The 25,192-nt window shown below is 44.1% G+C and overlaps 3 protein-coding genes across 9 annotated transcripts in view; all 3 read right to left on the bottom strand.

Moving 5' to 3' along the window:
- LOC120812510 (cyclic nucleotide-gated channel beta-1-like) overlaps nucleotides 1-2,411 on the bottom strand; it is a 39,625-nt gene extending 37,214 nt beyond the window's left edge. For all 6 annotated transcript variants that reach the window (XM_078097561.1, XM_078097558.1, XM_078097559.1 and 3 more), the window contains exons 1-5: nucleotides 2,288-2,411; nucleotides 1,161-1,298; nucleotides 953-1,058; nucleotides 601-620; nucleotides 424-523 (exon numbers count right to left, since the gene is read on the bottom strand). In XM_078097561.1, coding sequence (XP_077953687.1) covers nucleotides 424-523; nucleotides 601-620; nucleotides 953-1,058; nucleotides 1,161-1,297 — 363 coding nt within the window. In that variant the 5' untranslated portion in view covers nucleotide 1,298; nucleotides 2,288-2,411. The remainder of the gene's footprint in view (nucleotides 1-423; nucleotides 524-600; nucleotides 621-952; nucleotides 1,059-1,160; nucleotides 1,299-2,287) is intronic.
- Nucleotides 2,412-4,487: 2,076 nt separating this feature from the next.
- LOC120812492 (matrix metalloproteinase-15-like) lies at nucleotides 4,488-15,865 on the bottom strand. 2 transcript variants are annotated; one of them, XM_040168558.2, is made up of 11 exons: nucleotides 15,539-15,805; nucleotides 13,877-13,900; nucleotides 13,586-13,734; nucleotides 12,614-12,736; nucleotides 12,220-12,542; nucleotides 11,465-11,626; nucleotides 9,229-9,635; nucleotides 8,922-9,060; nucleotides 8,057-8,207; nucleotides 7,788-7,903; nucleotides 4,488-6,988 (listed from the first exon to the last, which is right to left on the bottom strand). In XM_040168558.2, the coding sequence occupies exons 1-11, from the start codon at nucleotides 15,656-15,658 to the stop codon at nucleotides 6,528-6,530; spliced, it is 2,175 nt and encodes a 724-aa protein (XP_040024492.2). In that variant the 5' UTR covers nucleotides 15,659-15,805; the 3' UTR covers nucleotides 4,488-6,527. The 2 variants fall into 2 exon arrangements, with proteins under 2 accessions (XP_040024492.2, XP_077953683.1); XM_078097557.1 differs by lacking the exon at nucleotides 13,877-13,900 and having other exon boundaries at nucleotides 15,539-15,865.
- A 3,332-nt stretch (nucleotides 15,866-19,197) lies between these two features.
- LOC120812860 (uncharacterized) lies at nucleotides 19,198-21,657 on the bottom strand. The gene is made up of 6 exons (XM_078097982.1): nucleotides 21,624-21,657; nucleotides 20,391-20,549; nucleotides 20,097-20,346; nucleotides 19,799-19,903; nucleotides 19,460-19,470; nucleotides 19,198-19,367 (listed from the first exon to the last, which is right to left on the bottom strand). Exons 1-6 carry the CDS (start codon nucleotides 21,655-21,657, stop codon nucleotides 19,246-19,248), a joined length of 681 nt encoding a protein of 226 aa, XP_077954108.1. The 3' UTR covers nucleotides 19,198-19,245.
- Between the last annotated feature and the right edge of the window lie 3,535 nt (nucleotides 21,658-25,192).

Below are 25,192 nucleotides of genomic sequence, written 5' to 3'. Positions count from 1 at the left end.
GTTATTTGGGGAATAAAGGGAACCTAACTAAGAAATTCTGAATGGTTGTTATTCCTTTGGTGGTGGTGGTGGTTGGTTCGTTGGTTGGGGGGGGCACCACCAAGCATTTGTGCTCAGGGCACCCAAATGGCTAGCGCCATATGGAGGGGTTTATCCTGGCAGACCGCCTGAAGATTCCTCTATGAACTGAATCCTTACATATAATCAGTCTGATGCCCTTGGTGGGGCAATATTAAGTTGCTTGAGTCAAGTGTCACAGAGTTCCTATTTTCTCTTTGCTGCTTGAATGAAAAACACGCCGTTCCTATGTTGGAGTCTTGGTTTCAGTCCTGGTGTACTACGTGTAGATTATTAGTAGATGTTTGGATGTTACAGCACTATTTATATTACAAATGTTGTTAAGATATTGATTTGGTGTCTCACCTCGGTGGGTTCGTCATTGTTTTCCGCCTCCTTGTACTTCTCCTCAGGCTGAGGCAACAGCTTGGTCAGACCCTGAGTCACCCAACCTATCACTCCAGACCTGGAAGAATAAACGAACGTAGTTTACCTTTGCAGAATGTATTTGGTAATATGTACGGTAATCTGCGCCCACCGTACCTTTCTCCATCCTCTCCTGGCTGCCATTGTGATCCAAAGAAAGAGAATGACAAAAATGCTGAATTTACTGCAAATAAAATGGCTTTTCCAAAGAAATTCACATGGCTTTATGACCAAGGAAACAGGCATGGTTGTATTTTTGAATGTTTTAAAGTCAATTGTGTGTTTCTTCTCAATTTTTTTGGTCTAAATTTCCCTTTTAGGTACGTATGTTTAGGGATAACCTGACTTTCTGACACCTACTAGTTCATAAAAGCTAAACATGGGCCATTTTGGCCCCATCAGCTTACCAGTGTAGGCCTTGACGAGTAAACATACGTGTTACTGGATACTCAAACCCCTTTACACTCACCTTGGCGTCAGAGGTGAACCTGCTGAGTCGAGGGGAAGCCGAAGGTCGAGGCAAGGCACTGACGAACCCATTGGACAGCCAGCCTAAAACTCCCTCCTGGGCCTGGCTGCAGAGCAGATAGCGAAAGGCACCAAGTCAGTATGTTTACACTCACACGCACGCACACTCATCGAGGCATTCGGAGAAGCCAGCGGAGAGACGCGTTTACCTGTCCTCTGAATTCTCGTCCGAGTTTTTCTGTGGAGGTTGCTTCCCTGTTGAACCGCCGGCGGGGGTCTTGGCGGCGTCGTCTGTTCCAGGAGCTTCAGGGGGTTGTGGGGCCACTTTCACCACCCAGTTAAACATCCTGTTGAATACACGCACACACACACACACACACAAACCCAAACAGTCAGCTTCCACAAAGCAAACATGGTCAATGGTGATTGTAGTGATGATGAATTCATAATCTCCTCCTTACTCCTTACTTACTCCTTACTCATGTCTTAACCAGGTCCAGTGAGCAGAGCTGAAGGACGTTTGCCGGCATCATCTAAGCTTTCATCCCACGTAACATAGTTTCCAACTGGAAGTGTCTCTCTACGGTCACGGAAAGCTGGGTTTTTATATGACTGAATAATAAATTTGTTTGCAATTTGTTATGTAGACTTTTTCAAAGTCAGATAATTAACTCAGGGAAGAGATAGAGATCAAGTCAAAGGAGACCAGGAGGCAGAGGAACAGTGGGGGGGACACAAACTATACTTTACCAACAGCGTCCACGTGACAGACGGTCAACAAATGTTCAGGGGAAAAAGGGCTAAGGGTGCAGTAAACAGATTCAAGATAAGAGTTTAATTACAAAGATACATTTACAAATCCAGCTGTTCCGACTTAATTTGAGCTGTTGTGGTGATCAAAGTGTGTGACAAACTGTCCCAATCAGCAGAGATCAGCGGGGCCTCTTCACCGTCCCATCGGATTAAATACTGCAGCTCTGTCCCCCAACTAATCTACAGCTTTCTTCTCTGCTTAAGGGCTGGATCAACCCCTGACGTCTTCATCTCACTATATAAATAAATCAGAGGAAGATCCCCCCCCCCCCCAACTCCTTTAGGATATTATGTGTTTTTAGTTCAGCAATGACTTGTGCATGTCAGCCTCTCGCAAATGCAAAGCAAAGCTGAAAGACAACATCTGATCACATCAACATGTACGGCCATTTACCCACTAAAGCAACTTCCTCCACCGTCTCTTTCCCAAGACGCGGGTCATCACAACAAGCAACTCCAATCCGCTGTATTTATTTACATCCGTCCTCTGTACGAGTTTAACAAAGACTTTGTTTTTGCTTACCTGTGTGTCTACAGGGGGTTCTGCATGCCGCTGGCGTAGAGGTCCAGAGTGCGGCGCAGATGGCACAGGTCTGCTGAGATCTCCACACCGGCCGCCCGCGGCTAACGGGATTACTGCACAGCCTGAAGGTCAAGGCACAATCCTGGACTCTGAGCCATCGCAGATTAACGGCAGCGAAACGTATCGCCAGGACATCTTTCATTCAACCTATAAAAATGTTACCCTCCCCTGACCCCACCCTGACCCCCACCAACCAACAAGTGCTGACTATGAGCACAGAGCGCAGACAACAACGTGTTTTATCTTGGGCCCTGATTTGTCATTTGTAATCAACACGTTGCCTTTTTTTTACCAAAGATGGGAACATTTTGGGATGCGTACTGTTTATAAAGGGAGGTCACTGGTTTTACTGCGTGCACAGTGCGTCCCCTCCACCCTCCCCCACCCGGTGACCTCCGCACCCTATCATCTCCCACCGCATCCTGATTACAGTTTTATCCCCGAGCGACTGACGCAGGGCCACTTGCCGACTGACCAGCAATGAGCTTTACAAACCTTTTAACTCAGTATCGGTGTGGAGTAGTTCAAAGGAAGGTAAAGCTTATTAGGAAGGCTCAGGGTCTGACCGGGGGCCTGATGAGAGACTTCCTCGCATGTCTGCCCCATGAAGACTGAAGGCTAAGCAAAGCTTTTCTTCTATTTTTGAAAATGAAGCCAACCACATCTCCCATGTGGCTTTAAGACATTTAACTGCACGTCAAAAGGCATTAACCATTAACTCTGCTACCTTACCCTTCGAACACTTTTAAAAACTGAACTTTTTTGTTTTTTTTATTGAAATAAGAATTTAAATGCAGGTCGCAAGGTGACACAATGAGGAGTACAAATCAAGATAAAGAGGGAAGAGGATGGAGACAAATTGCATGATGCTTAATGGTGATTAACAAGGATCCACGCCTGTCATTGCTCATTAACCGACGGTCTAGTAACGAGGACGTGGCACATTTGACGTCAAAGGCATTACCGTGACATTAGTGCCGTTCCAAACAGGCAACTTGTGCAAGCATCAGTCAGGCTAAAGTATACACGTGACATATGTTTGACGGGTAAACAAAAAGCCACAGACAGGTATAAAAAAATCCTGTCTGACAGGCGGACGGATCTCATCTCGTCTCCTCTGCGGCCCGGGGTTTGAGAAAAGAACCTTCATGGTCACCACAATTCATGGTGCTGATGATGCAGCAGGCAGATCCAATTATCAGCTCAGCAGGGATTAAGCCGGGAGAGCAGGTTGATCACACAGACCCACGGCTGGAATATGGCAGCACCTACGGGCGCCACCAATGTGGCCTCAATCCTAATTGAGCATCTGGATGAGACAGGAGACCGGGGCAGTTGGGACACAGTCAGGGAAATGGACACAGTGAAGCTAAATGTGTGCAAACAATTTCTAATTATGGGGAAACTTTTCAGGAAACCAAAGTTAATTTGCACTATTCATTTTCGTCTATATATGTTGATGTTTAATTTACTGTACAACAGATTAAAACTAACAACAAACTGCAATGTAAGGAGAGAATTGCCATCAGGGACGTAACGCAGAGAAGAGACAAAAGAGAAAGCGGAGGTAAAGCTGTAGCGGATGATCTGTAATGGAAGCTAATCCTGATCATCTTTGAAATAAAGACATTCAGGAAGGTGCTCTCACATACACAAACATACTATTACTAGTAAATTAGTCAACGTGTCTGTTTCAGGCAATTTATTATTTTCCATCAATAAAAGTTCTTGGCTCCAGTTGAACATTAGAACCACAACAATTGATCATTCGAGCCAGAGGGGGGCCAATTGCATAAAGTAAAAAAAAATATGAACTGCTTTTAAAAACAATTTAGATGGAGTATCAAGTAGCATTAAATGGAAATTGCTCAACAAGTACAATTACCTCCAGATTGTAATTAGTAGTTCACAGACTGGATGAATTCTGCATTCCAGCATGTTTTAACTTTAATTAGTTATCATTGTGTTTTTGTGTTATGCGGAACTTTATTACGATTTTGTTTTCAACATGTTTGAAGCAGACACCCCATCTTGCGGCCAAAAGTAGAATTAACTCCTTGTACTGGCCATTTACACATCTCACTGAAGGTGTACAGTTACAATAACAAAAGGCCAAACACTGCAGCAAAGACGACTTGTGTTGCTTTTACTTGTACGTTTTATTGTGAAAACTTGAATGTACTCTACAGAGGAGTGCACAGGCCTTACAGAACATGCCCTGCATGGATCAACGTTGCGATTATCTCAGATACTGTCCATACAGAAAACTAGAGCAAAAATACAATTTTCAAAACTACAAGTAATACGATTTAAAAAAGAAAAGGGAACACATTTTTTTTAAATGTCCCCTCGTGATTTTTATAGTAAAAAAAAAAAGCCATCTCATAATTCACAGAAAAAAGGCACAATAATGGTAAAAAGCAAACATGGGGACAATGGGAAGACACAAGTAAAATGTAATGGTTAGTATGTCAATAGTGACTTTACAACAACAAAACAAACAAATTGATAAAGGAAGACTAAATTAACCTTTTCTGTAGATGTTTCTGTGCATTATAAAGTGAATACATCTGAGTGAATTACTGCAGAGAGCTACAGCAATGAGACAAAGCCAGAAGCAGAACGGTGACACGAGAGAATAATGAGAGAGAAGGAGAGATAATGGAGAGCGAAGGGGGTCGCAGAGGACGTTGATTACAGCTCATGACAAATAAACCCAGCAAAAACAAGAACATTTGAAAGGCAGGCGTGGATTTAGTGTCCTAATCTAGGTCAAGAGGCGCAACGCCAGCGCTATTCCTCCCAAACATCCGTCCTCCCTTTTTCCCTTGCTCCTCCTCTTCCTTAAAAAAACAAAAACTGGAAAGGAAATTTTGGCACAGCTCTCCGTCTCCCCTTCCTCACTCACCGCCTCCACCGGCTTCTTTCTTTCTCTTGTCATCTCATTCTCTCTCATTTCCCCCTTTTCCCCCCACTGTTATATTTTATACCTCCTTCTTCTTGCATTTTCCACAACGCCCCTCTCTCCGCTCATGCCTGACACTAATAAATCAGCGGCATGTGGGCTTAATGGAAACCAGAGCCGGACCCGCTGCTGCAAAGCAAAAAAGCTGAGAGATCATTTGTAAAACATCACAGCACTTTTCAAATCTTCTGGTTAAGTGTGTACAAATGCCCCTCTGTTGTATTTCATCCAAGCCGTGGCCCCGGGCGTCTCCACTGGGACGCTGTTTTAGTGGTGCTCACATCAGGCTGTGGTGGGAGGGGGGTTTTGGGGGGCTGGAGCCTTTGTGTCTGTGTGCAAAAACTATGTGCCTTTGTTTGGGTAAGTGGTCTCTATGTCTTAGTGTGTGCGTGTGGGTGTGTGTGTGTCTGCACATGTGCAGGGAGAGTTGGGAGTTGAGATCATGTGATGCTGGTGCGTGTCCGACATAATGGGCTCAGTGGGAGGTGGCCGGTCACGGACGCACACAGCTGTCTGACATTCCTGCGCCGGCCTTCTTCTGCTGGTGTCAGTGTGCTTCAAACACAAGGACACACAAGCGCATCTGCAATAACGCCCCCTCAGCAAAACTGAATCAAAAGAGCAAATGATGTGATCCAAACAAAGAATCAAGTTAGAATTTGTTGAGGCACCGTAGTCGAGCGTATTGAAGACTTGTTCATATCAATGAGTGTATTTGAATAATTCATTCTCTAGCCGTAAGGACACATGTTTGTGTCTATGTACAGTGCGTGTGCTTCTGTGTGCAGACTTGGTCTGCATTCATACAACGACTAAATTACTGGTCCCTCCCCTCTGAATAGAAAAGTGTCGTGCGTCTTCTTCAGTAAACATCTGGTGGCTGCTACATCTTTTGTTTTTTAAAGCTGTGATTGATTTTTTTTTTCTTTAAAGAAATATATAAGTACCCTTTAAGACATTTTGAAGGCACAAAGCACAAGAACTTCAAGAGCCAGTAGAAGGAAACGTACGCTGCCGCTCCACAGGCACCTACATCTTTCACATCAGCGATAAAAGCTCTGACAATAAACGGGGCCCCAAACGGTGACTCATCCTCTGCTTTTGTAGACTTAAACTACCGCGTCAGAGCCATTAGTACAAATTTAGACGCCTGTAACGACTGCGAATGTCGAATACCGCGCACCCCCCCCCCCCCCGCCCCCCCTGTTCTGCGCTTCACACCCAGTCCTGCAACGAACGTTTGCAGTGCACCAAGGCCCCCGGGGTCTCTTTGTTCCTGAGGATGGTGTAGATCAGGACGAGGACGCACAGGATGAGGACCAGAGGCACAATCACCATGATCAGAGTCATGACCTTTGATCCGTTGTCGGCCACCGTCACCACCACGTTCACCTCTTTATCCTCCTCCTCTTCCTCCGCGCCGTCAGGTCGGGAGGACGGGTTCTCGTTCTTGTCTCCGGCCCCGTCGGGCTCTTCGTGCTCGTCGTTGCCTCGGTCTGACGGGTTGACTGGTTTGTATTTGGGTCCCTGCTCGGTGTCCGTATCAGGCTGCGGGTGGGCGGCTGCCACACATCCCACGAAATCCCTCAGGAAGGAGCGAGGGTAGCCTTTCTCCGCTTCCGTCCTGCGATTGTCAAACCTCCAATAATTGGTGCCTTTGTAGAAGTAGGTGTGAGCTGCATGAGAGGAGGATTCAAAGAAAAGAAAGAATGAAAGTCAATGGATAATGTTGTATACTGTAGAATTTATACAGTTTTGATATTTGGTGTCTCGGCTCTCCACTTATATAGGGGGAGGGTTAGATGGGATATTTAGATGACGCATTCAGGCCGACCCGAGCTGGCCGCTTTGCTTTCTTTCCAGTCTTTATGCTAAGGCATCGCCTGCCTGTAGCTTTGTATTTACTGTAAAGAGAGGAGATGAATGTCTCATTACATCACCCTTCATATTGCTAGGCTACATCTCAATAAAATGTCAGTTTTGTCAAGGACTAGTTTAGTAACACCTAAAAGGGTTATCAGAAAACTAAACCAATGGCATGCGTTACGATTTGGCAACACGGTGCAAAAATAAGTAAAAACACTCCTCTTGGGTCCATTTCCAGGAGTAAGTGCAGCTTTGTAGTGCAAACCAGACTTGCAGAGACATTCAGGGTGGAGAGGAGACGTTACTTGTTGCAGAGTGCATTCAGAGCAGCTCTGCCACAAATCTAATTTCCAAAGGAGCGATGTGCCAACTCTCAAACCAGAGCTCTCATTCCTCTCTTCATTCCCTCACCCTTCTCTCTGCTGCAGCATAAAATGTCATCTTCCCCCCCGCCTCCCCCTCCTCACTAAATGGTGTTACTCCCCTGCTGTCAACGCGGTGACATGTGACACGGTAAATGTTTGGCGTCTGATTTGATTCAAATAAACAGAAGTGGCCTTTTTACTCCAAATGAAGGACGCATTCGCTTAATCGAAAGTCGATATGTACCGCCGTCATCGCTGAGGAACACCCCCTTAGGTGACGAAGGGATCCTGCCCCATCTGTTGATTGGCTTGGGAAAGTCCCGGTCCGTGGTGCGGGTCTCCTCGTCGTATCGCCAGTATCTGCACACAGACAGCGAGATGTGTGCATAGAGTTTCATACATTGATCAAAACCCCTTTTTAGATATAGAGAGCAATAGAAAGTTGTAGAGGTGAAGGTGACAAAAGAGATTCTTCTAGCGATTGTCTTTCATTCGCTATGTAGCATAGTGTACCTGTCTCCGCTGAAGAAGTATGTGTACTCGTTGGGCTCCCACCAGATTGCTGTGTCGATCTTATGAGCGGGAACTCCTTGTCCGTACTGGTGTAATGGCTGCGGGTATTCGGGCAGCACGTCGGCCTCCCTGAACACCCAGAATCTATCATCTGCAGGGGCAAGAAGATTAAATGTTTCTTACCTGGACACAAGAGGTAGAAACGGGTGGCATAACACTTCCAAGTGAAAAAAAAAAGGAATGAAGACATCGGAAACACACACTCTCTCGTGTGTGTTTTCCGATGTCTTCATTCCTTCTTTTTATATCAACCCTCGATTGAATTTACAAAATAAACTCCCCGAAAACTCCTTTAATGGGGAATAAAAAAATTATCTGTGAGGAGGACAAATCACTGTTAGACCTGATTCTGAAGGCTCAGCTCAGCTCCTGTGAACATCTGGAGCAGTGAGCTGTAAAGGCTGATGTAATCCTCCACCACTCTCATTAGGCCTTCTGGCACTCAGCTGGAGTGAGAGACACATTCTGGACTTTCGACAGCCGCCACGCTGCACAAGCCCCATTCAACATAGATGCAAAACACTAAAATACGATTATGAACTCTGCAGTTAAACAAAGATGCAAAGACACGCAGACTCATCAGTCTCCATCTGCGGCCGTTTTCCCCAAATGTTTAAACAGGAAATCATTTTCTTGTTAACATAACTTCCACAGTTTCAGTGGGTTGTTCTGCCAGATACCGAGTTATAGCTGTGCTGAGCTATTAATTATTAACAGCTATTAAAACTCATGGTCTTGTAAGAAGGTTTTGATGCTGTGTTTGGAAGGCGACACGTTTTATTGGGATTTAACGGTTTTCGCATACCTTTAAAGAAGACAAATTTGCCATCGTGGCGCTCGTAGGCCGCGTCAATGTCACTAGGCAGGCCGTTCCAGAACACAGATATCGGCATGGGGTAGTTATCCAGGACCCGGTTCCTCTGCACGCGCCAGAACCAGCGACCCTGTGCAGGCAAAATCACCGTATTTTTTGTCAGAATGTTCTGCTTGCATGACTGGAACGCTGTTTTGACCCTGAGCAGGGTGGTGTTTGGGGTTAAAAACACCAGTGACACTCAACATGATCCATATCATGTGGCACCAAGCATGAGCAATAACTCCTCACTTCTCACCTTGAAGACAAACATCTCCCCTCTCAACACGGTCACCGTATCAAAGTCCCCGTCACAGATGTCGGGGGCCTGGTTGTCCGGCAGCTTGGGGGGTCGGGGAGGGGCAGGGGGCCGAGGAGGAGACGGAGGAGGAGGAGGAGGGAGGGGGACATCCTTTCTAATAGGTGGGGTTACGGGTTGGGGCTGTGAGTCGGTGGGGGAGGGCGTGGGTGAGGTAGAACTGGGACTCGGCTCCGGGGGATCGGGAATGCCGTCGGTCGGGCCGGGGGAATCGGGTGGGGGGAGCCTGGGAGGAGTTGGGTCGGGTCCATCTTCAGGAGGAGAAGGGGAGCTGGGGGAGTCGTGTCTGGGTTCGTCGTCGAGGACCGGAGGAGAGGTCGGTGGAGCGTCGCCGAGCAGGGGGGGGCCTGGGAAATAAAAGATGGAGAGGCGGCTAACAAACGTCCACATTTAAAAGGCTATTTCCCCCCTCCTCATACTTTAAAGTAAAATGCAAAAACAAGTTCCCTTTGAAATAACATAATTCCCCCAGCCTGTCTGTGTGGCAATAAACCCCAGTGGTATATTTCATGCTCTCCTCCGTTGTCCTCACAATGTCAAAGAAAACCTTATTTTCCATCATGTCGAGCAGCTATGAGCACACTCGATTGACTGCGACTTGTGCTGCTGTTCTTTGGAGAGAAAAAAAACAACCCAGCTGGTTGCTAAGGGAGGAAAACACACAGATACAGAGCGTTATGTAATATGTAGGGACAGCTGATGGACTTGAAGACGTATTGAATTACACAGAGCCAAAAATACTGCTAGGAATATATGAGGGACGATGTTGGCCAGCGACGCGGCGCGTGCAGAAATACACCACCTGCTGCGTTTTAAACGGCAATAGAATCTGTGAAGTGTTTTTTTGTGTCTTAAAAGCAGCATTCAACATGGCAAAGGGGTGTTTACCAACCCGTCGGCCCAGTGCCTCTGAGCGGGTCCCTTCTTAGTCTACCGGCCGAGTAGTTGGTGGTTTTCGTCTTCGTCAATAAAGAATGATTTTGTCAATTCAAGACTTTGGACTTTTACCAGACTGTACATGGAGATAATCGTCTTGTCTGCCGCTTGGTGCTCTGCAGGTAGCGTCGTAGTTGGTTGTTAAAGTTGATTAGCTAAAACAGCTGCTTACTACAGTCAAAAATGGGAGATTAGAGTGAAGCAAAAAAGCCAAAAAAGAAAGATATAAAAAGGTTGTACAGCTGATCATTTCAAATCTTCCTTTTTGGGAAATGCTTCATGCTGGACATCAAGACACAGACCTAAAGCAACATTGTTCTCCTAAAATGTAAAGCCGTTAAACACTTGGAATTACTTACTTATTACTTATTCCCAAGTTGATTTGTAGATAAGTAAATGTGTTTTACTGTTGAGACTTTATGTCTCTCAGCTCAATAGTTTAGGCATAGAAACCTCTACAAAGAACTTGTATGTTTATTCCTGCCAACAAAGTGGATTCTGTGTTCTTCTCTCTAAAACAGTCATTTCGATCTGTTTCATAAAAGGATCACTATGTAATTTCAGTCCAAACATTTAAGATTTTTCCTGTTTGTAAAAACTCAACTCGCCAATTCATTTTCTATTTTTTGTTCTGCTGATTGATTTCAGAGATGTTTCCCGGACAAGACAAAAGTAACAAAATACATTGTCATTCAGTCATTCAGTGTAAACAATGTCTGTAACACATCTTCGATGTAAGACAAAAATTAGAGTTTTCACCTTTAATTACATCTCTTAAGGCCAAAGCAGAAAGAGACCGACATCTACACACAAGGCCTTTCTCTAACCAACATGTGCACACGCACACAAAGATGTCATCTGTCAATAAACAATGCCCTCTATTCACACAGGAAACGCATGAGAACATCATCCCGGCATGCTTTACATGCTGTTCAGCCATGTTTCCCGGATGAATACGTGGAGTTGGATCAAAGTGTCTCGATGTGATAGTCTGATATACTGACAAATTACAACAGACATTCTGCACTTCAACCCTCACAGTGGTTTTACACATGTGTATTGTGTCCCTGCTGGTTGGGTCAGTGCTACGTCTCTAGGAAATGAAATAAGTATCTGGTGTAGAACACTAAATGAAATGACTCACTGGGTCTCAAGTGGTTCAGTGCAAATTCTGCTGGTGTTGACTCTAAAGAAAATAAATATTGTGGGTTTAAACTTCAGCAGAGTGAGTGCTCCTTACCGTATAGGTACTGTATTCCTCTGATGTCATCGTCATGGAGGGTGAAGTTGTGTGTGTCAATCCACTTGTAGAACGGAGCCATTATGGCATTGGGGTTATCGGAGTGCTCCAGGCCCAAAGCATGGCCGAGCTCATGGACCGCCACCAGGAACAGGTCTATACCTGCAGGCACACACACAGTGGGTCCACACTTGTCAGAGGTATGTGTGTAAATAACAAGCACCAGAGGAGTGAATGCAACCCATAGAACATAGTAGATGCATGTAGATTGGAGTTGTGTTGCACACCACATGCAAAAAAAAACGTCACTTACTGTGCATATTTCATTAATCTGTTGCTTTTGTAAAACTACCAGCATCAATTCACTAACAAAAAGAAGCCCCTTACCTCAGAAAAACATTACAGGGGATCAAACAGAGGAAACACTGATACTCACTATAATAAATAAACAGAACTGAACCAAAGAGGAATCACTTTTCATTAATGCATGTTGCTGTTAAACCTGCTACATTTCTGAATCTCGCAATATGAGCTGTTTCAACACATTGTTTCATATCAACGCTTTGACGATGGTGTTTACCTAGAACCCAAGAAACATTCAAATTAACAGAATAGTCAGTGGTTATATGTTGTTATTATGGCATTAAATCCAGCCCAGTGGACCAGACCACACATGAGAAGATAACGGCTAGAGAGACAATGCGGCTACCAGAACGCCACAGGTTCAATTCCCACAAGAAATCCGCCCCACTAACCTTGTGGGTTTTGGTTTTCTAGCGTCCAAGGCTCATCGGCATCAAAGTGCGTATCCCCACCGATCCCTGGTCCGGGGTAGTAGGCGTGGGCCAGCGACCCTCCTTCGCCATCAAACAAAGACATGTCACCATGGAAACCAGACGCAAACAACAACAGGACGTCAGCCAGCTCTGCCTGGCTGATGTTGATGCTGATGCGGTTTTCAGCAGGTAACTCCTCAAAGGTGAGCGGCGTGACCCGCCTCCACGCGTCAAAGGCCTTGCGGATGGCATTGTAGGTCCGCTCCTCGCCCAGAGAGGAGGGGATTTGCTGGTTCATGATGCTGGAGCCGGAAGGTAAAAGCACGTTAGAATCGAGAAACGTTCAGCTTTGCCGTTTCTCAATGCTATGAACCTGTAGGTGATGTGATCTTTTCCCCACTGCTGTCCAGTGAGAGCGTAGCGTTCTTTCCTCGTGCCACCATGCATCCTCTCCAGATTTCTGTCTGGGAGGCCACAGCGAGGCCGACGCATGGCCCTACACACACACACACACACACACACACACACACACACACACACACACACACACACACACACACCTTATAAACAGCTGGCAGCAAAACCACTCTGCAGCATTAGTCTCATATCTATCGACCTATTCAAAGTATAAGGCTCCAGCCTGTTAGCTTAGCTTAATGAGAAGGATGGAAAGAAAGGGAAACAGCCAAAGGAAAAATAAAGGTTGTACAGATTAAACCAATGAAATATTATGTGTTGATTTGTGAGGTGTTGATTTAGTAACATTTTTCAAAAGCATCAAAGAATGTCTTTATGCTAAGCTAACCCGCTCCTGCTGTTGTAGTTTCAGTTACACAGTTGGATCAATCCTCTCATCTAGTTCTCTCAAAAAAGACTCTCTCTTCACACACAGTGACTGCTCTGAGAGCAGAGGTCAAATAACCCTAACCCTAACCCAGAGGTCTGATAATACCTTGAATCTGGTTCTCAGCTAAATGCGAAGATACGAAACAATAGTCTCATTAGTCAAGACGTGATATAAGCTAATTAAACTGTAATCCAAACCTTCTGAGCAAAGAAAAACAATTCAACCTGGCATTGTTTCAGAAGGCCCTGGTTATACAAACACATTAATCGGACAATGTTATTATGTGATGGCAAAAAGCCAGTGCTCTGAAACAAATTGTTTCACGAAGCTTGGTTTGTCGAGTTGAGGTCTGTTGGCCCGGAATTCACAGAGGACAAATGGAAATGTGCGGTCATCTATAATTACATGTATAATGCGTGGAAAAATAGAAACTTTATTCATAAAAATGCAAATGAGTCAGCTTGTGTTGATAGTGTGGCGAAACAATAAAATGCTTACGCAACAGTAGCAGGGTCCATCTGCCCCGTCACATCTAGGCCGTAGACGCGCTGCATGTCGCTGATAGCTTTGGACAGAATCTGAGCCGACTGCATGGTGGACATCTGACCGCTCGCCTGAGACAGGTAGCCGAATTGACGAAGCCAAGCCTGCGACGAAGAAAAGCCAGGGTTCAGCTCCGCTTTGTGGGTCCCACGCGTCTGATTTTGAGTGTGTGCGTTGGATGGTGTATTAAAACGAATGACAGTTACAGCTGTTGTGATATCCCCCCCCCCCCCCCCCCCCCCTCACCTGTAATAACGGGAAAGAGACCATCTGAGGAGGTAAAAGGAAAGAGAAAGGAGAGATAGAAACCAGATGGCTTTCATTAACATTACAAATTCCTGCTCTCTCATTCCTCTCGCCTTCTCCTGACCGACAGCCAAGTTGCGGAGAGGAGACTAGAGGAAGGATGGGAAACAGGAGAACAAAAAAGGGCAATAATCAAACCCAGTGTCACCACTGTAGCAACACAAGATAAGCACGAAACCCTACATGTGTGACCATTGAAATGATGGTAAAAGGCCAACAGCCTAGTGACACTTTGTTTCGAGTTTGTTGCGTGCGGAGCAACGTAACCAGGGAAACAGGATGACGACTCCGGGGGGGGGTTGGGGAGTTTTGACCTTTAAGAAACCTCCTCGGTGGAGCTCAAAAACAACCCTGCAGCCCCTCTCACACAGCTGGATCATGGGACTCGCATGTTCATACATGTACAGGATGAATGCAGGCCAGGAGAAAAAAACACACACACACACAAGACCCAACATGTGCGCACTTATAAAAGGCAGAGAAAATCTAGACCAGACCATTTCTGCATAGAAAGGAAAGTCCCAACCAACATAGTGAAAGAGAAGCAGCAGTGCGTCGGTAGGGGACAGCTTCAATATCGTGACCGTCAGACATCATCATATCCATCAGAGTATGGCAAATATAGAACAATTACAAATAAAAGAATAAAATTGGTATTCACTAAAACCAACAGTGTTCGACCATTACGTGTAGAAACTGAAAAGCTCATCATTTGGTTTGTTTATTTTTTAATAATCTTTCCTCAGAATAATGATTTATTCGATTTTACTAAGCATTTTGACACTTAATAAAATACTGAAATGTAATTTGGAATAGTAATAAATAAATAAAAAGTATTAATGCTACCATCAAAACTTTCCTGCCTCTGTTATTGGTGTACAAACAGTTTGTGAATGATTAAAGGGACAGTATAGAATAAAATTGTATGATATTTACATGAACATATCCCAACCGTGTGTTATAAAGCATTAGTTAACTAGTTATACACATTGAAATATTTAGAGGTTTATTTCAAAGTTTTCTTATGAGGACATCAATAACGCAACAACAAATTCAAAGATTTCTTCCAAATCTCAATTGCAAAAGTGAAAAACTAGAACTCACATTGATATAAACAATAAAGACATATTTCATATTCACCCACATTGCATCATATCGTTCATCAGTTTATAGCTCAGTTTTGTAAGCTTCTTACATGATATAATTTGTGAATACATGAACAAACTCTAAAAATCTTTAAGCAAGACATTTGGTTATTGCGACATGATATTAGCTGTAAAATGTGATTTCAACCAAAGTATTGGGAATACAAAATAGATCATATTGTGTTATTCCCAGGTGTCCCACATGTACTGGTGTTTTTTTCGAAAAGGGTCAAAAGGTCAAAGGACATCCCCGCAGTGCAACACCCCTCCTGATGCTTTGATGTTTTACCAAAACAAATACAAAGATTTCGACTAATAACCGACAAAACCATTAATTTCTCTAATGAATTTCCTCAATAGGAGGAAAAAAAGTGACAGTCATCATGAATTGATAAACTTTTGACAAATAGCAAAACCGAAAAAATATCAACCATCTGCCGGAAGAACGTGGTCCTACCTCCGCATTGAGGGCCTCCTCCTCCTGCAGGGCGTCCGCCGCCGCCGTGCTGCACACGGCCACGGAGAACAAGGACGAGAGCGTGATCAGGATCCGGGTCCACGGTTGTTTGGGTGCCATCTTCTTCCCGATGCGCAGCCCGAAAACAGCCGAACTACTTCCTCGCAGCGGAAACGCGTTGTCTAAATATTTGAGAGACCGCCATCTAACAGCTGTGCGGTGGTCGATCTGATGTAAGATCTGAAGCGGTTTTAAAGTGAGAGAGAGACAGAGAGGGAGAGAGGGCTCTCCTCCCTCCTAACGCTGCAGACCACTGGGACATCTGCTGCCGTTGTAGGAAACTGCAGGCTGGTCCACGAGAGACTATCATCATGGACATCATGGAAAAGATGGATGATTGCTTAAATAGTCAAAAACTGAGATTTGTTCAGGTACATCTGGTGTAAATAATAAATGCACCGGAAAACTAGAGGGAATAATGAGATTTGTCCAATAGATTTTTACATTACGTGTCATTTAGCTGACGCTTTCATCCAAAACCCGGAAGAACGCAAAACAAGAAAGTGCAATTTCATCAAATAAGCTGATAGAAAAGAGCCATTATAAGTACAATTAAAGTGCTTTTTAGCTTTGTTGTGTTTTTTAGTCAAGGTAAAGTCTGAAGATACACAGAGCAACAATGACAACCCTCTGCAATCAGTCTGTTTAACGGCATTTGAGCTTGAACAACCGAATAGCAGATAGTAGATAGAAAACCCTTTTGCCTCACTGCGTGTGCAATTGTATGCATGCACCATTTTCTCCAGGGAGTTCTTCCAGTCAGCTTTCTTTGTGTCAGTCAAGGTACGCAACAACGACAGGGTGGTTTTATTAAAACGTTCCGTCTTCCCATTTCCAGGGGGATGGTAACACCTTGTATGAGAGCCTCGCACCACAGCGCACGCAGCCGGGTTTATTGGCCAGCAGCTCTGAAGCCGGTTCTGGCCCGTTGATGGCTGCCGAACATGGGCCAAATCTGGCATTATAGAATTGGGCCTATTCTGTTTGACACATGGAAGCCGGGTCTCTGTGGGTCCAGAGTGGACCTTATTTTAGTTCAGACGTTAAATGTATTTTTTAGTTCTTTTCCTTTTTTTGTTGTTGCTATGAGTTCATTTGGTTTCAGAAGACAGAATGTATATAATATAATAATAAAAAGATAACCCTGACTGGGCTGATGGAGAGAAATGTTTGTTAATATCTGACCGCTTAGAGAAGAATGAGGATGTACTTTATTGTAATCATTTCTTTCAGGTAAAATAACATTGTTATTAAGAGATTAAGTTAAAGTCGTTCGTCTTTCTGTTCAGGCTGCAGAACTTCTGTTTTATTTGATTTTTAGGGAACGTTGCTGCTGTTTGCTTTTTTTGCTGTGTGACATGACCTGTACAGACTGAACTATGTGGTATGCAGAGAGGAAGGTTCTCCATCAGGTGGAGACTCTCCCTCCTGCAGAGAACACAGAGACACCGAGCAACCAGAACAGGAATCCTAACCAGACATGGACCAGAACCTGAACCCAAACGCAGAATAAAGAGGTTCAGTGAATGTGGTGCTGAAGGTGTGGAGGTGGATCAGTGTGTCAGATGAGACTCTGTAGAAGGACAGAGAGCCAGCAGGACAATCCACATACACTGCTACTCTACCAGAGGAGGAAGTGGTGATGTGTGATTCTCACAATATTTACCACCGAAATGAGAACAAACCATCATGAGATGATTCTTCCTAAAAGCTCAGATTAAACTTAATTAGGTTTTTATTGTCTTTTTTGGAAGCTTAGATTGTTTTGCGCTTCAAATTCTGGTTTCATTGTGATGCGAGATGAAGGCCTTGGTAGGCTTCACTGGTTTATGGTCAGTCCATTAAAAGATTAGATCCAGTTTGGATGCTGACATTCAATAAATAACTATTTCATATATTTGAATGGATTTAGTGTGTACAACAGAATGTTGTTTCCTCAGACTGCAAACGGGGTTGAATAACAATGAATTGTTAATGTTGCCTCAAACTCAAATATACTTTCACCTAAAATATTCCTCAAATATAAATGATCCTGTTATGCAGCAGTCTGGGCCCTGGTCCTCGTACGTGGCTAACTGAGTTAGCCGGATCATTTTCAGGATGAGATGACATAGATCAGGCTTTTCGGTTCCCCGAAGCAGGTTTGTCTAAATCACCATAGCAACACATAGAAAAACTTAAACCTGCTCTGGCGCAGGTTCATTTGAGCTTCTGGATTAGTTAATCACTCCCCCAGAAAAAAAGGGCAGCGCTCTTCCTCATTGATGAAGGATCGATATCAGTTAGAATTACGCCTTATAGAGAGAGACTTCTGAGAGATCACAAAGACCCGCCCTGTTCCTCGTACGTGGTTCAACTAAGTCGATCAAATGTCCCATTCTACAGCTCAAATTACCGAGATGATTGACATCAGGCTATCTCAGTTCCTCGAAGGCAGATCGGCGCTCAAACCGTCTCATTAGTTTGAACCAGATGTCAGCCATCAGGATAATCGTGCATGCACATGGAGGAATTTGACTTGGTACAATAAGAATATAAAAGGCAAGAATTAATATAAACAGGTGGACATGCATACGTGTGTTAACGTACTTATTTTTCCATGGTGTGAATCGACAGTGCAATGTTCAGAGGTTGAAGTATTTGAGTCAATGGGGGACTCTTGGTTCAAGAGACCAACTGCTGACGGGGAAGAAACTGTGGCAGGAGATCTTGTTCCTGGACTGCAACCTCTTGCAGAGGGAAGATTCTGACTGGCGTGAGGGGTCAGCTACAGTCTTTCCTGCCGATGTTCAGCAGCCACTTGAGGTCCTGGGTGATGGAGCCCAGAAAACTGAAGGAATCCGCGGCGGTGACGGGGAAGTGCCGTTCAAAGAGAAGGAACAGATGGTGGAGTCCTTGAAGCAGGCTGGTACGTGGCATGTCTCCAGGGAGGTGTTGAAGATGTCTGAACACCAGAGACCGCTGACCAGCACATTGCTTCAGGGTGTGAGTGGAGATGGAGTCCCGACCAGCTGCTGAAACAGTTATTTTGTATTAAGTTAAGTATTAAAAAGGACTTTTGTACTATGGCTTGATTTGTAGGCCTGTTACCCTGTTGATTACAATAAATAGGTCTAAAAAATATGTTTATTATGTTTGACTGTTCAGTACTATTTATATTCATTACATTTAAAAAGCAGACATAAAAGTAACTTAAAAGTTACTTTACAGAGTAACAAATTACTTTTGATACACAGTAACTGGTAAGTAATTCAATTACCTTTAAAAGAACTAACTAGTAACTAACTTAATACTCATTTTCAGTCATTTGCCCAACACTGGTCAGAGTACAGACATCTCTCACCGCCTTGCCAAACCTGTATTTTGACAAGACTTTGTCCCAACTCCTAAATGCCTGATTCTTCTGCAGTCGTAGTTGAGTTCCGCTGTAAACCAGGGTTTGACTCAAACTGGTGACAATGCAAGAAGTCACAGCCTTTGAACTCATCCAGACTGTTAGTAGCAGTCCTGAAAACAGTTGTTTTGGCTGCACTGCTGGTGAAAGTAAAAAATGTCACAAGACCTGCAAATCGATTATTAACCTTGCTGACAGAACAAAGAAAGGTTTTTAAGTTTTATTCAAGCTGCCAACAGCAGCAACATTGTTGTCACTGTTCCCCAGTTAGTTTTAACCTCCTGTTGCCTGCCTTGATCACAGTGATGAGGATGATGATGAAGAAGCCCAAAATCCAGACACCTGCGACCGGCAGCACCACAGTCGCCAGTATGCCTGAAACAAAAACAGGTCATTGCAGTATTCCCGAAGGAAAGTTTGTCTTCAAATGACGCCTGCAGCGAGAACAAAGAGGTGGAGCATCGAACAGAGCAAGGAGCTCGTAGTCGTACGAGGACACAAGTGATAGAGAAACTTATTGGATTGATGTCTGTCCGGCATCTCGATCTGGATGGGTCCATACGAGAGAGGTCCGACCGCATCGCTTCCCTCTTACTCATTGAATTACAGTTCTGTGAAGTAAAAATACAAAATAAAAGACATGACTGAAGTGAACAAGAACACTGAAGACACGTATCCTTTGATCTTTTTAAGTTAATCTATAAAACAAAAAACAAGGCCGATTCAGATGACTGATTCAAGAGTACAAAGCAAGCGAGCCGAGCGCACTGACCGGCATACAGGAGCTGTGCTCTTCTGCCGTTCACTGTTCGGTGCAGTGCAGATAGAGGTCGTGAGGTTCTGCTGTGAAACGAAACATGTCGAAGCTGTAGTGAATGGTGGAACGTTCGTCAAGATGCATCACCAGCTCACTGTATGCATGCAGAGGAGGGAAGGGAAGAAATAAGGGAACTTTGATGACCAATGTTAATATTGTAGTGCACAGTACAACCAGATTTGGGACAAATTAGCTTGAAATGGTTAATGCCCGTGTTGAATGTTGCAAGTAAGCGAGGTTTTGCCAAGGTATCAATAAGATTGATTAGATTCAACGTCCCTCCTTACCTGGAAAATAAGATGACTGGGAAAGGCAGGCTGACGGTTCTGATGGACGGATAGACGCAGGTGTAGTTCATCTTGATGACTGGATTTCTGACGATGTTTCCAATCACCTGAGGCTCTGACTGGAGACTCGGGGAATAGGAGATTTGATTTTTTTTCTCGAAGAAACAAAAAACAAGAACTTCAGGGTTTTGACAGGGAGAAGTTTTCCTTTTTTTTTTACACCCAATCGTGACATTTGTGCTCCAGTCATACCGTCAGCGCCTTGCCTCGACACATTTGATATTTATCTTTAGAGATCTTGGACACGAAGTACGGCACACCGTTGATGACCTCCCTCTGAGGACTTGTTGGGCAAGTGCAGCGACTCCAGCGGTACGCTGTGAAACGTGAAGTAATCTTCCATCGCCCGGATTGCAATGAAGTCCTTGCCGCACACAACTTTGATGCGTGCATCTGTTTAAAAAAAAAGTCATTCAAACATGGTAAACAAAGATGGAAATGCAGAAGTATTGATCAGATTCCTTGTTTTGAGCTTAAAAGAAACACCTTAAGTAGAATGTGATAATGATTTACAAACTAAGCAATTAACCAGTTGTAGACAAACTACATAAAAACGTGTCAACCACGTAGAATACTGATAAATTGTCAATAGCGAACAGTTTTTTTCCCCTCCTTGGAAAGAAAACAAATTAATATCTAACACAGAACGACCACTTATGGAAAATTGTTGATCAGGTAAGAAAAAGTGTCCACTTTTTGTCACAGAGGTCCGAATAATATCCGTTGGCACATTTGCATCTCCTTTGGACTTCAGACAGAAGACACCTGGTGCTGTTGGTGCAATGTTCCACACTGCAAACTCCTAACCAGCAGACAAATAACCATCAATGGTTTTGACAAACTGCAGCAAGTTTACAGGGTTTTTGTATGTAGGCCTATATTATATTTTTTTTAAACGTAGACACGCTTACCTCTTTCACATGCCCCTTTTCCACCAAGGCAGAACTGGTGCTAGTTCGAAGCCAGAGCCTAGTTTCAAATCGGTTCTACGGTTTTCCACCACCAAAGCACCAGCTCCGAACCAGTAAAAGTGGTTCTTAAGTAGCACCATATCATTGCTGGTCTAGAAGTAAGAACCGCTTACGTCAGCGGCTAGGGGCGGGGTTACCGTGACCAACAAGACGAGAGAAACTTTGTGATCCGCCATTTTTCGATAGCAGCTAATCGAGCTAACAACAACACAATGGACGCTACTAGGCAAAAACAGCACTGGTCAGACGAGGAAACAAGCTGCTTTCTTGCACTCTGGTCCTCTTCAGAAGTCCAGAGTAAGTTAGATGGGGCTTCGCGGACGAAACCGGTTTTGCAGCAGATTCAAAGAGAGAGATGGCTGTAACTGGTTTTGACCGGAGCCTCGTCCAGATAACAAACACACTAAAAAAAATAAAGAAAGACTGTGGGACCAAAAAAAGGACCTCGGTCGAAGCGGCAATGGGCGCCCACGCCAAAATCCACATTCCATCCAACGTTCTCGACTGTGTTCTCGGCGATAGGCCGGCATGCCAGGTGACCGGGGGCCTGAACTCGGCCACAATGTCGTCACACGCACGCGCTCCTCCGCTGAGCCCGTTTTCTTATCAGGTGCTGCTCTTCAATCACAAACACCTTACCAACGCGTTACACTTATCATTGGTAATTGATTAAACATGTCGTTGAGTTGGTGGGTTTCTATTTGTAAAACAGAACACACGCATTTAATGAAATTGTCAACCACGTCATGTGACTTTAATATTGATGTGTTGGAATTGAAAGAATATCAGTGTTTGGTTCTGATCATGACACAATTACTAACATGAAACAGGTGGTTTGGTTTTTAGCTGATTTCAGTGACCATCTTCAAATCTTACTTTGAAGGTTAACTGTTGAGTTGGGTCAGGAAGCCTTCCTGTAAATTGGTGAAAACATTTGAGAGAATTGAGGCATTAAAGATGGAACTTACAATGAACAGCTGGTAGAAATTGTATGTTAATGATTCTAATCAGGCCTTTTGTTTTCATCCATAACATTGTCTTGTTAGGACGTTTTGGATAAAGGAAAACCATGGATTACTAAAGGTCAGCAAAAGGCATGAAAAAAGAAACTTCACAACAAGGAAGCATTAAAAGTGGAGGAAAACATAAGAACTGACTTGTGAAATTACAGAAAATGGACATTTTTGAGTAGTATAAAAAATAGAACCACTCATACTGTTATGCAGATGGTGGACGAACTAACAAAGACAGTTGAAACCCCTATTTTTCTATTTACATTGATTTACGGGAAGACTTTTTGAGACTATTGAGAAATGTGGAGACTGGATAGAAACTAGATGCCAGGTACCTCCACTAGATGTCCTTATCTTCTGCACAAAATGGTTCAGCGCTGTAGAAAGTTCCCCTGCACCATTTCAAACAACACTACAAAAAAAAGAAAAGCAATTAAAATGCACTTGGGAAATCTCTAAGACGATTTATTTCCGATTCTACATTTACTTATATAAATACTATAGGGCGACTAGAGAAATATTGTGTGAACAGAAGGAAAATAAATTTGTTTTTTAAAGTGTGCAGGTCAAAACAGTGAGCGGCTCAGCGGTGTCTTGAGGGAAAGACATAAGTGGGTCACACCCGCAGGCCACACTCCATATTCCCAGACAACAGGCAGACCATCTGTCTTTGGTGGGAAAGATCACAGAGAGGATAAGTTGCTGAAGAGGGACGAGCCGTGATGGATGCTGCAGGTTTGAATCCGCTCTGGTCTGCAACAACACCAGGTTGTGTTTGTTTCTTGAGTATTAACAATGGCTGCAATCGTAATAAGTCCTCTTTCTCTGCCCAACCCTTCAAAGTAGAAAGTAATAATCTGGTCTACAAATAACCAGATGGGAATGGTTGACTGCCCAAAGGATGGAGAAATGCAACTGATTGAACAGCAACAGTGGAAATATTGGTAATGTTATTTATTTACAGAGCAAAGGGGGTAAGAAAGACAACTGTGTCTCAATACAGAGAATCTTCATGTGAATCCTTAAATGGTTATAAATCTGTACGCATATGTGGTTCTCATATCTGAGTGAAAGTGAATAAGTCTGAATCATTATATGGGGCAAAAAAAGATTTCAGTTTATGATCAGGTGTGATTGACAGAACCTGCACAACAAACACACCAGTTTTACAGCCCACTGAAATGTCTCCGCTCTGTGTGTGTGTGTGTTCATCTTGCATCTCCTCCCTTGGCGGCGCCGGGCGGTGGTTCTTGGTCTGGTCGGTAGCGGTGCGGTGCCACCCTGGTGTTGTGAAATAGCCGGGTTATAGGAGGTGTCTGTCATCGGCCTGATTCACAACACCAGCTACAGCACACACACCTGAGAGGCCGGTCTTCTGCTGCTGGATGTGTAGAAACACACACAAACACACACATGGCAGGTTGTACTAAAACTAGGGCTGCAACTAACGATTATTTTGATAATCGATTAATCAGTTGATTATTCGATTAATCGATGAATCAGATTTTTTTTTAAACGGCATTAAAAAGCTTTAATTTCCAACCCTTTATTCTAAAACAAATTATTACCATCATTGTAGTGCAAGTTAAGTAAATGCATACAGCTAAAAAACAACCACCGTTTGTAAACAAATGCATTAGAGGCTTCTTAGTTGATTTAATGGATCACCATGTGTCTCCCAGTACAGGCATAACATCAACTACCGTATAACCCACAGTATATGCGCAAGCGCACTGGACTACCATATATGACAGCATTAAAAAGCACAACACACACAAATATATTTGTCAACAATAACCGATATGGGACAAAGCACAAAATATCAGACAACACATTGAAAAATGAATGATCCAAAGGGGGCGAGTAAATAAAAACGTGTCTTAGTCTTGCTAACTGCTTTACTGCTGTTATTAGCGAGCTAACGCTAGCTTGATCAGCTGGATGACGAGTAAACAGGAGGCTTGTTACGTCCCTTACGTCAAAACGGGACAACGTGGACCGGGACCCCCCACGCTCGCACACCTTAGACGACTAGTCGAACAGACGTCGTCTCTCCCTGCATCATGTGACTCACAACAACTGCCGGCTGCTCTTTCCTCTACGTCGGCTCGGCGCCTTTATTTTTATTTTTGCTCCGCGCGCATCTCCGCAACTCATTGAGTGACGTAATAATCGCGCGACACAACGAATCGATAATGAAATTCGTTGCCAACGCTTTTAATAATCGATTTTATCGATTCGTTGTTGCAGCCCTAACTAAAACCCTAAGAAGAGAACAGCTAAAGTCAGGACTCTATGCAGCAGCCTTTGCGCTCTCAAACGTGACGGGTTGGACAGCTACTCTGATGTCAGGTGATTTCCAGATCGTCCGGCGGTGTGCAGGAGGATCACCGGTGAGTCCCCGCTCACCGCCCCGGGCAGGAGAAGGACAGCATGGGCCCCGTAGTACTTGGCTCAGCTTTCTCTCATACATATCAGCTTGGATATGAAGAGGAGCCAAGACAGAATGAGCCGCCATCTGCGTTCTCTCAGGCCAGAGAGTGTTGGCCACCCATTCAACAGAGGGGATGACGGGTGATGGGATCCGGGGTTTTTTGCATGTGGTTTGGTGGCTTAAAGGCATCAACACGAGTTAGTTTTTTCTGCTAAACGTACCGGCAGGCCGGCGCCTAATGCTTTTGTGCCGTCTTCAGGTTGTTACTATGGCGTTCTGGATGGTTGCTATGGCGTCTCCCTGGGGTTGCTGAAGTGTTAGGTGGGAAACATCATCCGAGACGTGCCGTGATGAGGCTTTATACTTTGGAAAATCCCGGTTAAAGATGAAATTGCTGAAACAGCAGAGACCTGATTTAAGTGGACAGCAATGATGAACATTTGAACCATGGAGTCAAACAGTAATCACATCGGAGTGTGTGTGTGTGTGTGTGTGTGTGTGTGTGTGTGTGTGTGTGTGTGTGTGTGTGTGTGAGCATTTGCATAGTTTTCAACAGGAAAAACATGTAGCGTTATTAATTCAGTGTCTAAAATGTCTATTCCCGTTACCCCGGAAACC

The sequence above is a fragment of the Gasterosteus aculeatus genome, chromosome Y (genome assembly GCF_964276395.1).
Source record: "Gasterosteus aculeatus chromosome Y, fGasAcu3.hap1.1, whole genome shotgun sequence".
Lineage (NCBI taxonomy): Eukaryota > Metazoa > Chordata > Actinopteri > Perciformes > Gasterosteidae > Gasterosteus > Gasterosteus aculeatus.
The sequence above is the reverse complement of the archived record's forward strand: the minus strand, read 5'-3'. Positions and strand labels throughout refer to the sequence as shown.